The 16,767-nt window shown below is 38.4% G+C and overlaps 1 protein-coding gene across 2 annotated transcripts in view; it reads left to right on the top strand.

Moving 5' to 3' along the window:
• The first annotated feature begins 1,394 nt into the window (after positions 1-1,394).
• Positions 1,395-16,767, top strand: part of rnf145b (ring finger protein 145b) — a 28,387-nt gene continuing 13,014 nt past the window's right edge. The window contains exons 1-6 of one of the 2 annotated variants that reach the window (XM_056262232.1): positions 1,479-1,532; positions 1,637-1,685; positions 4,359-4,576; positions 10,934-11,042; positions 13,157-13,248; positions 15,767-16,002. In XM_056262232.1, the coding sequence (XP_056118207.1) occupies positions 4,393-4,576; positions 10,934-11,042; positions 13,157-13,248; positions 15,767-16,002 (621 nt within the window). In that variant the 5' untranslated portion in view covers positions 1,479-1,532; positions 1,637-1,685; positions 4,359-4,392. Of the gene's footprint in view, positions 1,533-1,636; positions 1,686-4,358; positions 4,577-10,933; positions 11,043-13,156; positions 13,249-15,766; positions 16,003-16,767 lie in introns of both variants that reach the window. The other variant, XM_056262233.1, reaches the window with a different exon arrangement.

Genomic DNA, 16,767 nt, shown 5'->3' with positions numbered 1-16,767 from the left:
TGATCAAATATTATCAATATTATATTGTGAAATATTATTACAATTATTATAAACCCTATTATTACAATTTAAAATATAGGTTTTCTATTTTAATATATAGCCTACTATAAAATATAATTTATTCCCGTGATAGTAAAGCTGAATTTTCAGCATCATTTTGTCCAGTCTTCAGTGTCACATGATCCTTCAGAAATCATTCAAATATTCTGATTTATTATCCATGTTGGAAACAGTTGTGCTGCGTAATGTTATTTTATAAACTGTGATACTTTTTTTCAGGATTCTTTGATGAATAAAAAGTTAAAAAAGAACAACATTTATTTAAAAAAAAAAATCTTTTATAACAATAATATACACTACAGTTCAGTAATTTTTAAAAGAAATTAATACTTTTATTCAGCAAAGTCGTTTTAAATTGATAAAAAGGATTTATATTTTTAGAAAAGATTTCTATTTTGAATAAATTCACCAATGAATCCTGAAAAAAATAGCCTACCACAGGTTCCAAAAAAATATTAAGTTGTTAACTGTTTGTTAACTGTTTCCAACATTGATATAATAACCAAGTATCAAGCATCATATTAGAAATAGAATGATTTCTGAAGGATCATGTGACACTGAATCACAAAATGAATTAAAAATAGAAAAATAGAAAACCATAGGCTTATTTTAAATTGTAAATAATATTTCTGATTACAGATTTTTTTCTTCTGTAGTTTTGATCAAATAAATGCAGGGTTGATGAGTTATTTCAAAAACAATAAAAATAGTAATGTTACCAAACTTTTGACAGGTACTGTAGGCTATAAGATATTTCGAAGAATATGGGTAACCAACAGACATTAACAGTTGATGGGCATCATTGACTCCCATAGTATTTTTTCCTCCATACTATGGAAGTCAATTGTAACCGTCAACTGGTTACCCTTCTTCAAAATATCTTCTTTTGTGTTCAGCAGAAGTAAGAAACTCATAGTTTGGAACAACATGATGAGGCTGAGTAGCCTAAATGATGACAGCATTTTCATTTTGGGGTGAACTATCCCTTTAAGTGGTGAAAAATATAAAAGCTGAGTCTAAACACATCAGCGAATATTATATTACCGTGTGCTGATGTTGAGAATGCAAATATTTGAGAAGGCAAATTTACGGCTCTTTGGCTCATGAATATTAATTAAGTCACGAAGCTTCAAGAAGATTACGTAGAACGTCAATGATTAATTAACATTCATAACTTTGTCGGATCCGTAGAGATGGTACTGGACAGTAGCAGCCTACTCTGTATTCATCTGGAAACTCTCGCGGAAGACTCAGATTCGATTTCTGCACTCGATCCAATTCCTCCCTTCTCTTCTTAGCAATTTCTTGTCTAATCTCTACTGCATTTGTGAAGAAAAATATTCGTTATAGTCAAGCCTACGCCATAGTAGAATTGGTGTAAGTAAGCGCCCTCTAGTGGCCAAGCCTCGGTATTCAGAGTTGCGCATGCGCAGAGGAAACTCAAACGGTGTGTGTAATGGCTGCCTGATGGAGTAAGTGAATTTAGATGCTTCTTCTCTTCTGCTTGTAATTTGACCGTAGCAAACGGAGAACGCCTAACAAGACGTTTGAGCTACAATGGTTTATATTCACCCAGGGGCGCAGCCCAAGACGAAATCTAACCGCGTGAAGTGATTAAACAACATGTAAGTCTATTTATATTATAATTATCGTAGCATTTGTAAGGGGATAACGGACACAGTTCTGTAATGCTGTTAGCTGAGCAGATAGTAATTATTAAATGCTACATACTAAACTCATTCCCTTCAAAAAACGATACTCGCTAATGTTTTAAGACCTTTGAATCGGTTAAGTTATATATAAAGTTGAACGAATCACTAGCATTAAGAATATATCCTTTAGTTAGCGCAAACTCGCTACAGCCAATGAAAGTCATTCATTAGTGTTCAGGTTTACGTTTAAACACGTACTCTGACGTATTATCAGTGTAATATTTAGTTTATATAAGGTTTATCTATTCAGTGTTTCGCCAGCGTTTTTGTTTTTTTATATTTTGAACTGTGTGACTGTTGATGTGTCGGGGTTACTAGAGTTCAGACACGTTTAACACGTCAGGCGTAACTATAACTAGTCCACGTGAGTTTAAAGATGCGAAATTCAACACTATTTTCTCTTTACAGCACAATTAATTTACTATATTGTTGACTAAAGCAGCGTGTTATGTAAGTGTAGTGGATGTTCCATCTTGTGGTAATAAGAGAGAAGTAGGTGTGTCGTTCCTTCCACTTACTAAAAGTACCTTGTATTACCATGGTTTCGTAAAGAACCGTATTATTATCAATGTTGAAATTGTTTTTGTTGCTTATTATCATTATTATTTTATTTATTTTTGAAACAGTGATACATTTTTCAGGTTTCTTTTATGATTTGAAATTTTAATGAACAGCATTTATTTGAAATAGAAATCTTTTGTAAAATTATAAATGGCTTTGTATTTTTTTATCAATTTAAAACGGCCTTTCTAAATAAAAGTATTAATTTCTCTCTCTCTCTCTCTCTCTCTCTCTCTCTCTCTCTCTCTCTCTCTCTCTCTCTCTCTCTCTCTCTCTCTCTCTCTCTCTCTCTCTCTCTCTCTCTCTCTTTAACCCACACTTTTAAATAGTAGTTTATCACAGTTTCCACAAAAATATTAAGCAGCACAACAGTTTTCAGCATTGATAATAGTAAGAAATGTTTCTTGAACATCAAATCCGCATATTTGAATGATTTCTGAAGGGTCATGTGACACTGAAGACTGGAGTAATGATGCTGAAAATTCAGCTTTGACATCACAGGAATAAATTACATTTTGAAATATTTTAAAATAGGAAACAGCCGTTTTAAATTGTAATAAACTTTCTCAATATTGCTGTTGACTGTATTTTTGATCAAATAAATACAGCCTTGGTGAGCATAAGATACTTTAAAAAAAAAAACTAATTTATTTGATCAAACTTAGGTTTATGAACGTTTAGCTTCATATTTCAATCAGAATTTGTTTATATGCATATCTTCCTGACTGAGTTGCTCTCGTGATTAGTGCTGCCACTAACGACTAATTTTCTAACGACTAATCTTTCGACTAATTTTTCGATTAGTCGACTAATCTAAACGACTAATTAAAAAAAAAATCAAGTGTTTATTTCGTTGTCTCCATTTTATTTTGAACTCAACTGAAGGGCCAAAACATAAAATGTCACCTGTTCAAAAACATTATGTATTAACAATCTAAGCATTAAGTATCTGCATTTCCATTAGGCTATGCCATATTAGTCAGAGTCCTAATCTAATCCTCTAATAACAAACATGTATGTATTACTTAAATTAGCTCTTTGTTCTGCCTTAAAAAATGTACAGTAAGCTAATAATGATTAATTTATGTACATTTCTGAAAAGCATAACTGATAACATCACTCTGAATAGTAAAGTAGATCCAATGCATTTTCTGTGAAAAGCGCTATACAAAAAAATTGGAATTGAATTGAAAGAGTCTAGCCCACTATGAGTCGCGCTGAAAGCAGGCAGGCACGCAGTTATGTAGCTCGCGTTTACACTTGCGTGCATGGCGGGCCCGTGCCGCGGTTCGCGTGAATGTGAAAGCAACACGGACTCGGGAGCGCTTGTTCAGGAAGTTAAGTAACCTGCCCATGCGTTTTAGCTGATTATGATGCATTTAGTTAAATAAAACACATGTAAGGGATGATAGTGTTGATGATTTACCTTGGATACGCGAGAGTTGAGTCTGCAGTGTATTCGCGCATTGCGTGTGCAATCAGGGCAACACATTTGGAAATCCACTGTCTCCTCAAAAGAGTCCGTTTGAAAAACACAATATATTGACCCGCGTTCTGTTTTCTATCATGCGCCGTGCACGTTTGCGATGGCATAAGATGCACGCAAACTCAACAGGGTTCGATAGAATTGAGTGTGAAACCAGACCAACGCTGCGGAGGGCGCCGGGAACAATCGCGCTCGCGCTCGGACTCGGACCGCAGCAAACGAGCCCACTGTGAAAGCTCCGTCACCTGCCTCCGCAATTTCTCATATCAAAGCAGTGAAGGTGGGGGGGAACGTGAAGGAAAATGATAGCAGATAAACCAGCAGGGCGCGCACGGCGCACAGACTGGTGTGTGGAGGTGAATTACAGTGAGCCGTTTGTGACGGGAGACCAAAAATAAATAGCGGTCAATAGTAAAACGACACGTCGACTAAAAAAATTGCCGTCGACTAATTTGCATGGTCGATTACGTCGACTAAGTCGACTAATCGCGGCAGCACTACTCGTGATTAATGTCTTAAAAGCTATGTTTCTCTCTCAGTTGAAATTGAGGCCTGTTTGGTGCCCTGCTGGTCATGGCAATGAAGACCCGTGTGGAAGCGGTTCTGAACGTGGGTCTGCGGATCCCCAGCATCATGCTGCTAGAGGTCCTGTACCGATGGGACGTCAGCTCCTTCTTCCAGAAGATCCAGAGAAGCAGTCTCAACAATAACCCCCTCTTCCAGTACAAATATATAGCCCTGTACCTGCATTATGTCGGTATGTACACACAACAAGCAACCTCTCCCTGTCTATACAACAAACACTGAATGACATTGAACTGGAAATGCTGTTCGCAAGAACTTCTTCAAGACCTTATAGGCTACATTCACACTGTCAGTTTTTGGGATTGACAACCGTATTTACTTACAGGTGTGAGTCTCAAAATGTCCCGTTCACACAGCAACTTACAGTAGCGTCTCGAATACTGTCTGTATGAACGTGCAACGGGAGACAAGCCTGTTTACTCTTATCAGTAAACCAAAGCGACAGTGACCGAAGTAATATCAAAGATGGCGACATTCATAAAACCGAAAAGTCTTTTGACACGACAATCGAGTCGCGAGTTCATCCGTCAAGTCTTTTTACAACACAGTCAAAATGGATCTGTCACATCTAGACTTGGTGTGTGTGGGCAACCCATCATACCAATGCAGCAACACCTTCACGTCTTTTCTTCATAAAATGTAAAAATGCAATTTTAAAGTGTAGCTTCATGGCTAACTTTGTGGTAGTAATACTGATGTTCCACACACATTAATGTCGTGTGTGTGTGTGGGCGCGCTTGTTTTCCTGGCTGTGTGCTCTCTGTTGAGGAAAAGCAGAGCGCTAGTGCAGTGTTTGTACTCTGGCTCGAGTCCTCTTGTAATGGGCCGGTGGAAACGCAGAGTCAGGAGTTGGGAAGATTTTTATGATGGGGGAACGGTCTTGGTTGTTAGTCATTCAAGCAGTAATTAAACTATCGAACTGCAAGCTGTAATGAAGCTCCGTTCTGTGTCATGATGCCTGTTTTGTTTGTGTCAAAGAAAATGAGGAAAGAGATAAAAGTGGAGGAGACACAAATTACATAGTTTGATTTTTCTTTTCTTACTCTTGGAATAAAGAGTGTAGCTATGCAGTAATGTTGTCAAAATGCTGTAATTCACCACAATACCTTGAAATATTTTGTTATTTCATTCAGTAAAATTGGCAGAGCATTTAAGGCATCAAATTTAAACAGTTTTCTCAGGCCCGATAGCTCTGAGGGGGATTATGTAATATAATATATATATATACACTCACCGGCCACTTTATTAGGTACCCCATGCTAGTAACGGGTTGGACCCCCTTTTGCCTTCAGAACTGCCTCAATTCTTCGTGGCATAGATTCAACAAGGTGCTGGAAGCATTCCTCAGGGAGTTTGGTCCATATTGACATGATGGCATCACACAGTTGCCGCAGATTTGTCGGCTGCACATCCATGATGCGAATCTCCCGTTCCACCACATCCCAAAGATGCTCTATTGGGTTGAGATCTGGTGACTGTGGAGGCCATTTTAGTACAGTGAACTCATTGTCATGTTCAAGAAACCAATTTGAAATGATTAGAGCTTTGTGACATGGTGGAAGGAGCCATCAGAGGATGGGTACATGGTGGCCATAAAGGGATGGACATGGTCAGAAACAATGCTCAGGTAGGCCGTGGCATTTAAACGATGCCCAATTGGCACTAAGGGGCCTAAAGTGTGCCAGGAAAACATCCCCCACACCATTACACCACCACCACCAGCCTGCACAGTGGTAACAAGGCATGATGGTTCCATGTTCTCATTCTGTTTACGCCAAATTCTGACTCTAACATCTGAATGTCTCAACAGAAATCGAGACTCATCAGACCAGGCAACATTTTTCCAGTCTTCAACTGTTCAATTTTGGTGAGCTCTTGCAAATTGTAGCCTCTTTTTCCTATTTGTAGTGGAGATGAGTGGTACCCGGTGGAGTCTTCTGCTGTTGTAGCCCATCCGCCTCAAGGTTGTGCGTGTTGTGGCTTCACAAATGCTTTGCTGCATACCTCGGTTGTAACGAGTGGTTAGTTCAGTCACTGTTGCCCTTCTATCAGCTCGAACCAGTCTGGCCATTCTCCTCTGACCTCTGGCATCAACAAGGCATTTCCGCCCACAGAACTGCCGCTCACTGGATGTTTTTTCTTTTTCGGGCCATTCTTTGTAAACCCTAGAGATGGTTGTGCGTGAAAATCCCAGTAGATTAGCAGTTTCTGAAATACTCAGACCAGCCCTTCTGGCACCAACAATCATGCCACGTTCAAAGTCACTCAAATCACCTTTCTTCCCCATACTGATGCTCGGTTTGAACTGCAGGAGATTGTCTTGACCATGTCTACATGCCTAAATGCACTGAGTTGCCGCCATGTGATTGGCTGCTTAGAAATTAAGTGTTAACGAGCAGTTGGACAGGTGTACCTAATAAAGTGGCCGGTGAGTGTGTATATATATATATATATATATATAATAGAATGTAAAATTATATTTATAATTATAACAATTGTAATACAGCGTTGTAATGCAATTTTTAATTTTTTATTTCAGAAGTACATCAAATAATTTACACTACAGTACTAAAATTACAATAATTATGTCTAAATTTCTTCACTCTCAAGAGCTTTTGTGTTAATGGTAAACATCAGGGAGACCTTTAGGTTTCTGTGACAACAGGTTTACAAATGCTTTGTTTTAATTACAAATATTGTATTCTTGTATTGTTTCACATGCTCATGTTGAGAACAACAAGAATATTCACATGTTTGGGTGAAAGTTGGCTCCTTAGTCTGATTAAAAATAAGGCCCACAGCAGAGAACACATGCTCCGCCGAAACAGATGTTGCAGGGACATAAAGATAATGGTGTGCTAAACGAAGTTTTTTACAGCGCTTTGTGTTTCTGTTCTTCAAACAGTCTCCCTTGACTAAACGTAAAGGAAGTTTTCTCACGCGTGCATCTTTAAATTAAATAGTGTGTGATCATGTATATCGGCCAGCCTGATCTGTAAACTTTTGGCATCATCAATAAAAAAAAAAATCTAGATCTGTCAGCCACTACTTGTTAGTTAGCTAGAAAAATAACTCTGGAGAGCAGCATTTTGCATTATATCACACATTCATTATATTTTTACCTATTAATGATGTCTTATTTAATGTTGAGTAAATCTGCCTTGAAAACAAGTTATGACAGCCACCGTTTAAATGGTTTCATGAATTGAGTAGGTGAGCAGAAACATATTGTACACTCGGTCATGTGTTGTAGCAGGCGTCATGTCCAGCAGCAGTTTCATCTGTAATGAAATGAATGAATTGTTGAACGCTTAATAGTACATTCTGGTGTCTGATTTTATCCAGCGGCCTGTTGTTGACTTTGCATTGCAAATACAGTTTTGACTACTCCATTTATCCAGCACCCTATCTCCTGAGTGTGCAAACTGCTAAAAATCCAGTGGCAAGGATGTGAGTTCCTTTTATTTAGGATGTAATTCTCTAATTAAAAACAAATGTCACTTAAACACTTATTTTCTGAGCTGCCTGGAAGTAAAGAGGCATGCAATGAGATTATTGAGCTTATGTCAAAGGCCAGCTCTGTGTTAGTTTATTGTTCTTCAGTGTTGTTAGTTAAGTGGAAACCTTAAAGGTTTTTCACACCGAAAGTGCATTTTAATGTGACTACCATCGACATGATGCCACACTTCCACCATCTGATACAGTTTGATACAGAATGTTTGCTTAAAACCAACTACACAGTGTCTCTGTGACCTCCAGCTAAAAAAGCTGTCAGTATGATCCAGTTCAGAACAGTTGCACACATATCTCTAGCACACCTTTCTCTGTCTCCTCACTGTCCCTGTCTTTGCGTGACCTGTGTTGGACACTTGATCCAGCCGAGCAGGTTTCAGTGATGCTGATTTGTGCCTCGTAGACTCGACACACACGACGTAACGCTAAATAACCGCAGAAACTAAAGAGGCGTGCATCTGCATTCATCCCTTGGCAAATATTGGCACGTTTTGTCTTTAAACCTATTGTGAAGAACCTACCAGTGTGTAGAGTATTTATTTTTTATTTTATGCAAATAATGTAATTTTTTTTTATTTATATATAATATTTTAATATGAACAATTTTATGATGACATTTCATTATTATAATAATTATAACGGTTTCTTGTAGAGTTTTGGTCAGTCTGATTTATAACTGGCTACCCAAAAATGGGGAATTGCTATGCTTATTTTTTTCAATTGCTAATTCATACCCAAGTAAACAATTGCATAATCGTTCTGTGGTAGGTGAAGTCAATATAGAGAGAACAGCTGCTTCCAACACACACACACACACCTATAAACGAATGTCGCAGAGCTAGACTAGCATTCTCACACTGCACTTTCTGGAGTGATTTAAGCAGCAGCAAATGCTTCATAGATGATCCCTTGCAAGCTAGATGCTCACCCAGCTGTCCAATGCAGTATATTAGATTTCTCCCTGTTTGAATCGGCTGGATTCTCTCTGCATATTTGGTGCAGCGGACATAAACAACCACAAGAAGGACAATTGTTTGCTAGCCGGACACAAATTAGGTTTTGCTTTATGGTGGAATCTTTCCCAGAGCTGTTCATTCAGTTAAAGATATTTGCAGAAGAGAGCTGTTCCAGCGGAACGTGCTGGCCAGCCCTGGAGATGAACCGTCGTGGTGTTTGATGTAACTTCCTGTTGGCCTGAACAGTCTTTTAGGTTTAGTGTGGCTTACAGATACTGCTGACACTGTTAAACAGGCAGGGTTGAAGACACTGCTACTGCAATAAAGATCTCACCACCACCAGTGTCATCGACCCTTTACTTGACCCTAATGTTTTATTCCTGGTTTATAGCTATAGGCGACTCTTTTTTTTGTGCGAGTTGAACACTGCTGTTTAATCCCATGGGATTTAAATGAAATCAATAGCTTTTCTTTTGCTGTAACAGTATCCTTAAGCGTTTTCAGTCAGCATTGTAAGTAAAAACCAGAGCTGTATCCCACTGTTTTAGGTATTCTGTTTCACAATCACCAGCGTTAGCAAGTTCATTTGGTTAATATCTCATAACACAGATGTAGTCTTGTATTGTAATATAGCAAATGCTCACATTTGAACAATACTTTTACAAAATGTAAGTGTCATACAACTGTCCTAATATAATGAAGCAAAAAAAACAAAAAACATTTAAAAGAATGAAAAAGAAAATCTTAAGCATAATCCTTTAGTATTAAGATACGATATTAAGAAGTTGGGACGTTTTGTTAAATTATTTGTCTTTCATCTACCAAGTCTCTTAAAATATCAGATAATTTGACTTCAACTCAAGGTGAGATTAGTTCAGGTTGTAAAACCCAGGTTGTGTGTGGTGCAAATTCACAAAATAATGCTATTTATGGATTTATAATCCATGCTATTTGTAAAAAAAAAATGAAATAAAAAATCAAGGTAAAAGTGTTTAAAACTTTTGAGAATAAGTAAGATGTTTTTATAATGTTAATACTTTTTTAAATGATGGTCACACCACATTTTAGTCATTAAAGGCACAAGATTGTAAGATTTTTAGATTAAAATATCCAAAAACCACTAGAACAATTTTGTTGACTTGTGTACTTACATTATCCCAAACGTTTCCAACAATGTTTAAATCCAGAGAAATCAGCAGTTTAAACCAGGACATGGACCATGTCATTGTGTCATCTGTCAATGACATCGTATTTTAAAATCATTTAGCAACACGAGTCATCCAGTTTTTATTTGTTATACTAATATCTATCTAGATTACTGCAGTGTGCAATAAGTGTCTCATACCAGCCACTGAGTGAACGCACAGAGTAATGTTATAACATAACTTTCAACACACTCAAATGTATTTAGTATGATTGCTTTAACCATGTAAAACAGCGATGCGTTACCCCACATATGCAACAAAAAGAGGCGAGCGGAAGTGGCCGACTGCATAATAAGCATAACTCGAGACCGGTGTGTATCGCAGGTATTTCACATTAGCATTCGCTCCAGCGGCCTCGTTCAGCTCCCAGGGCTCTCGGCCCGCCCTGCTTCATACCACAGTAACGTCAGTAAAAGATTAATACATTCGCTCATCCATGAACATGATTTCATAAATCCTGTCAGATTCCTTTCGGGTGTTGAGGTGAAGACCACAACTCCCATGAACAAGCTACGCCTTTGTTTTGAATAAGCGACCTCTAGCGGCGAAAATTACATGTTGTGCCTTTTAAATAAACCCTTTTTTTTTTTAAATGTTATAAGTTTTGCAAAACCATATGAAACCAACATGAGTACAAAGAGATATTTCTAACTTGTCATATGCTGCTACTTTTGTGGATGCTCTTATTTGTCATTGACTCTAATGGATATTTAAAATCAAACTACCTTAATTTTTGTATTTTGTTTTATTTAAGGAAAATAGCATAAGCACTTTTTTTTTAAAGTTTTTTTTTTAATCCAATACATATCTTTGTATCATTATTCGTGTCAGTAATTGAGACTCCCTTTTGTTCAGGTTACATCCTCAGCCTGGTGTTGTTGACTTTACCCCGGCAGCACCTGGTGCAGCTCTACCTCTACGTGCTCACAGCTCTCCTGCTCTTCGCTGGACACCAGCTTTCTAGGTCTGTGCTTACAGCAGTCTTCTGCATGACTGTGTACTTACTAACACAAGATGTGGAGAGGAGATGACTAGGGGTGGTTAATCTGTCTGATTTCCCGATTCGATTCGATTACGATTATTGAAGTCCCGATTCGATTACAGTCGATTTTCGATTATTAACGATTCTCGGTTAGTGATTATTTTGATTATTGATTCATCAAGTTGAACTAAACAATAACAAATAAATGAAAGGCTTATTTCCTTTAGGAAGTAGATCAGAATCAACATACTGTAGAAATTGGACAATTTTCTTCTTGAAAGACAAGGTGTTGTTCAGGTGGAGGAAGACTGCAGGTTGCAGTCGAAACATGTCAAGGTAAAGAAAATGTTTTTTCTCCACCTGAACACCTTGTCTTTCTAGAAGAAAATTGTCCGATTTAATCATTAAGAAGACAAAATGAACATTTTTGAACAGCTTACTGTAGCTTCAGCTTATATACTGTACTGTAGAACACAGTGACAAAATGCAACACACTAACTAGACAGGCCTTTATAATTGAGTGATATGTTGTTCTTTGAGTGTAGGCCTAGAGTCTCTAATCTCTAAAAATCTCCAAATGCTCGACGTGAAACTGCGGTCTTCCGTCCGACCTTTTACTATCGTGTCAATTGATTTTGATATGCGCGAGGGAGAGAGATCGTGTTGTTTGAAGACGTGAGTGCGCGCGCGCGGCCGGGGCTCTCTCTCTCTCTCTCTCTGCTCGCGGCTGTCAAGCGCAGCGCAGCAGTCATTTTTTTTCTACATCACTCACCGATCAAAAAAGGCTTTGGCGGGACAAAAATGTGCTTTGGTGGCCATATGAAACGTGTCATATGGCTTCTCATATGTGTCGTGTTTTCCGAAATATTTTAGTTTTATTCCACAAAGCTTACAAATAGTGTGGCTCTTGTCCAGCTCCTTTCCCCCTTCAACTTCACAGAAGCCAAAATATTTCCACTCGTCAGCTTTTAACGAGGAGGGTGTTTGGATATCGCGCTCAGCTCAGTCATCGCGTCTCTGTTATGTGCACAACACAGACGGTCCGGGCACTGCACTTCCGCGCTTCAGAGTTCCGTCAATATATTACGTTATTATAAATATATATATATATATATATATTTTTTTTTTTTTGAAAATCGATTTTTGACATTTGCGAATCGATTCAGAATCATCCACGTCCGCATCGCGATGCATCTAAGAATCGATTTTTCCCCCCACCCCTAGAGATGACGCATTGCTTTTGAAATGTGCCCCATGTTGACAGTTCAAGTACACGCACTCACTTTAAATCTAGTTGCAATGTCACTTAGGGTGCTTTCACACCTGCCTCATTTAGTTCGGTTGAATCGCACTAGAGTTCGTTTTCCCCCTTGGTGCGGTTCGTTTGGGGAGGTGTGAATGCAGCAATCGCATTCTGGTGCGCACCAAAAGCGCACCAAACAAGCATACCGAGACCTCGAAGAGGTGGTCTCGGTACGCTTTCAAACGAACTCTGGAGCGGTTCGTTTGTGGTGAGAACGTGATCCGACCTCAAACAGACCCAACTGCCAAAGAACTGCGCATTTTTGGACTAAACTAGCTGCCGTAGTCAAACAAAATGATTATTTAGATTGTCAATAGCGCTCCCTTTAAGCCATGACTGGCTTACCGCGTTCTGCACTCTCACTAAGACTCTCATCATAAACACTGAAGTTGTCCGCACTGCACAGTGAATCTCTTATTTATATAGACTTTGTTGTTTATGAGGGGATTTGCGAAAGGATATGCTCGTGCTGATTCTGAACATATTGTGAGCGAATTTTCTGAAATATGTTCAAGACCCATCTGGCCAACGAGTGATGTGGATGTCGTCACGTGACTGCATTTTGGTTCGTTTCATCAACTGATTCTGACCAGAGCAATCAGTGTGGTGTGAAAAGGAACCAAAACGCCTGAAAATGATACAAAGTATAATTTTTCGCCCTTAGTCCGGACCAAATAACCGAACTACAGATGTGAAAGCACCCTTAGAACCAGTAAAATAGATTTTGACATGAATGCAACCATTTAGTACTTCTCATGATGACTGGTGTTCTTAATGACTGGTGTTCCTGCAGGGATTACGTGCGCGGAGAGCTGGAATCCGGTTTCGAGGGTTCCCTCTACTTGGAGCCCCTGTCTATGAACCGCTTTACCACAGCACTCATCGGTACTTCCTTTCATCAACTCCGAAACAACTCCATTTTGTTCTCTTCTTCACTGCTGTGTTTGTTCCTGAAGCGTTATTAGGCACGAGTACAACTGGTGTTGTATTACTGAACTTGGGTTCCCACCCCTGCTGTTAAAGAGACCTGACTGCTGAACTACAGCACAGAGTCTAAAAGAGAAGAAAGCAGATCTCAATGTGCTCAATTTGCAAATGAATAAGAGGCCCTGTGAAATGATTCCAGTTTTACTAATGAGGCATTTAGAAATGGAATGACATGCAACCAAACCTTTCCATGAAAAACTGCCATAAATACACTTCTAAAGGGATTTACTGCTTTAAAGGAAGTGAAACTTCCTCTCAATGTGGTAAAATCCTATACAATGTTGCCAAATCAGCTTCTATTAACATGGGTTCTAGAGAAGGCATATACAGATGAGGCAGAATATCAATTTAAAAGTTATCAATTTAAAAGATAAGCTCAAACGGGAGCAGCGCACAGAACAGAACAGAAATAGTCAAATGTGTTTCTGTTCAGTTTTTCAGACGTATAGGAAGTAATAGACGTCACAAAAACAGTACTTCTGTTAAGCAGGAGCTTCCACAGCAAAAACAAACAGTTCTACAGGGTTCCTGGAAATTACTATTTAAAATCCCCTGAAAACCTTGAAATATAAGGGAATTTAAAATTGTGATTTGTGGGCTTGGGAAATTGGAATTTCTATAACAGAATTAAATAGATTAGGAAGCTAAAATAGATTACATGTTTTTAAATGTTTTATCAGTAGAAATTTCTCTTTGCATGCACTATACGATTTTCTATACAATTTAAAAAATCCTGGAAAAGTCTCAAATATTCCATGAATGTAAAATTTGTAGTTATGCCAAGCTCTGAAGTATTTTACTGGGCAGAAGTTAGTTGTGATTTTTTATTTTTTTTATGTTTGGGCAAGACAGAAATAGTCATAAACATAATGCAAAGTCACAGAAATGTATATAATAGGTTTTCTTCTGAAATACTTATGAAATATTCTAAAGTAGTTTTAAAGGGATAGTTCGGCCAAAAATGATATTTAACACATGCATTACTCACCCTCAAGCCGTTCGAGATGCATATGTCAATCTTGTTTCAGACGAACACATTTTCAGTTATTTTAGAAAATGTCTTAGACCCTTCAGTGGATATAATGTGAAGCAATGGGGTCCACCTCCTTCAAGTCCCAAAATGTGCATATATCCTTCACAGAAGTAATCCATCCGGCTCCAGGGGGATAAACGAAGGCCTTCTGAGGGTAATCCGTGCGGGTTTGTCGTAAAAATATACATATTTAAAACTTTATAAATGAAAATATCTGACTTCCGGCAACGATCGACGCGCGTTCACGGGTGATGGAAGTCGGCGTACGAGGTATGACGTAGCGTAGGAACCGTCGTGACGTAGAACGAACGCGCCTGCACAGCCAGAGAGCAGAGCAAAACAAAACTACACTCAGTTCACCCGTGAACGCGCGTCGATTGTTGCCGGAAGTCAGATATTTTCATTTATAAAGTTTTAAATATGTATATTTTTACGACAAAACCACAAGGATTACCCTCAGAAGGCCTTCGTTTATCCCCCTGGAGCCGGATGGATTACTTCTGTGAAGGATATATGCACATTTTGGGACTTGAAAGAGGTGGACCCCATTGCTTCACATTATATCCACTGAAGGGTCTAAGACATTTTCTAAAATAACTGAAAATGTGTTCGTCTGAAACAAGATTGACATATGCATCTCGAACGGCTTGAGGGTGAGTAATGCATGTGTTAAATATCATTTTTGGCCGAACTATCCCTTTAAGCTGTAAAATATGTATGTAAAATACTTTTGTATGTAAACTACTTTTTAAAGAATCCTGGGAAAAGTCTTGTTGAAAAGATTGGGAGCGGAAGTCATGTTTATACAGATATTTACTTCTGTAAGAAGTATCCAAATATTAATCCTGTAAAAAAAAACTGTATTATATAGAATAGTTTTAATATGTTCAGCACAGTTCGCAAACACAGCTTTCCACATTTCACTTGAAATGAAGCACAATTTGAATGGAAAATCTTCATAGACAAAATCTGTAATCTTTGCTGGCCCAGCTAAATGAAGATCAGAGATAAAACAACTGTTGGCTTTGGCCCTTATGATTAGTCATGTCTAGTGACATGTCTTGTCAGTGGCACCACTGTACACAGAGCACACATATTGGCAACATCGCAAGAGAAACTCTTGGTAACGTCATTTGTAAATCAAGTCTATTGTGTGAACTGACTGCGTTACAGTGACTATTTGTGATGCAGCAAAGTAGCACAAAAAGATTCAAATCAAATTTAAAAGTCAAATTGAGTCTTTTATTTGCCATGTCAACACAGCAAAGCCAATTACATTGGAGGGACATTGAAAGCGGCATTTTAAAGGAAGCATTGAGGTGTGTTAGTGTGATTTGTCTCTGTACGTTTGTGTTTGTTCAGTAAGACTTTCCTCTCCCTCAGGTCAGGTTGTGGTGTGTACGCTGTGTTCCTGCGTCATGCAGACCAAACAGATCTGGCTGTTTTCTGCACACCTGCTCCCCCTAGTGGCTAGACTGTGCCTCGTGCCCCTGGAGACCATCGTCTTCATCAACCGCTTTGCTATGATCTTCACCGGTCTGGAGGTGCTCTACTTCATCGCCTCCAACCTGCTGGTGCCCTACAATCTGGCCAAAACTGCCTACAGAGAGCTGGTACAGGTACGACTGCAGGATTTTTCTCATGTGATCATATACTAAGAAACGGCATGTGATTGAGAAAAAGCATCGTGTTCAAAACGTTGAAAATAATTGTCCTAAAAATAAGTTTTCCACACAGCAGATGAAAATCATTTTTATGCTGACCAGGGCTGCATTGTGATCATAAATGCAGGAAAAAACTGTACTATTGTAAAATATTACAATTTCAAGTACAAATCTTGGAAAACCTGGAAATCCTGAAAAAATAAGGAACAATTTTTGCAGTCCTGGAAAACATGGAAAATTAGATAAAACATCAGTTGTTCTGGAATTTTTGTTCTTTGTTAAAAAATGCTTTTGTTCATTGAACAAACAGTTTGCAATTAGTCCAAAACTCTATTAGCAGAAAGCGATATGTTCTGAACTGCAGAGTTTGGACACGTGAGAGAAGTATTTAGAATTACGCTGTAACGTAGTGATGCTTTTTTGTGTTTGCTGTTGCACTTGCAGGAGCTAAAAATTAAGTGATTGAATGTTTGCAGCGAATGTAGGTACCTAAACTTATTAATATTTATTCTTGCAAACTAATGCTTTTGATACAGCGTATGTAATGGCTCAGCACAGCATGCATGACAGCATTAACCCAGGACAGGGTAGCAAATCAATATGTAAAACCTTATTTAGTTTCATGTTGAAACTTCTTGCATCCCCATGTCACATTGTTTTCCTTTCACATAGTCCCCCTAGTTTTTAGTTCTGAACGATATTAGAAGTCAAAATGAGTCG

Source organism: Rhinichthys klamathensis, unplaced genomic scaffold (assembly GCF_029890125.1).
Source record: "Rhinichthys klamathensis goyatoka isolate OS25496 unplaced genomic scaffold, OSU_Roscu_1.1 h1tg000191l_1, whole genome shotgun sequence".
Lineage (NCBI taxonomy): Eukaryota > Metazoa > Chordata > Actinopteri > Cypriniformes > Leuciscidae > Rhinichthys > Rhinichthys klamathensis.
The sequence above is the reverse complement of the archived record's forward strand: the minus strand, read 5'-3'. Positions and strand labels throughout refer to the sequence as shown.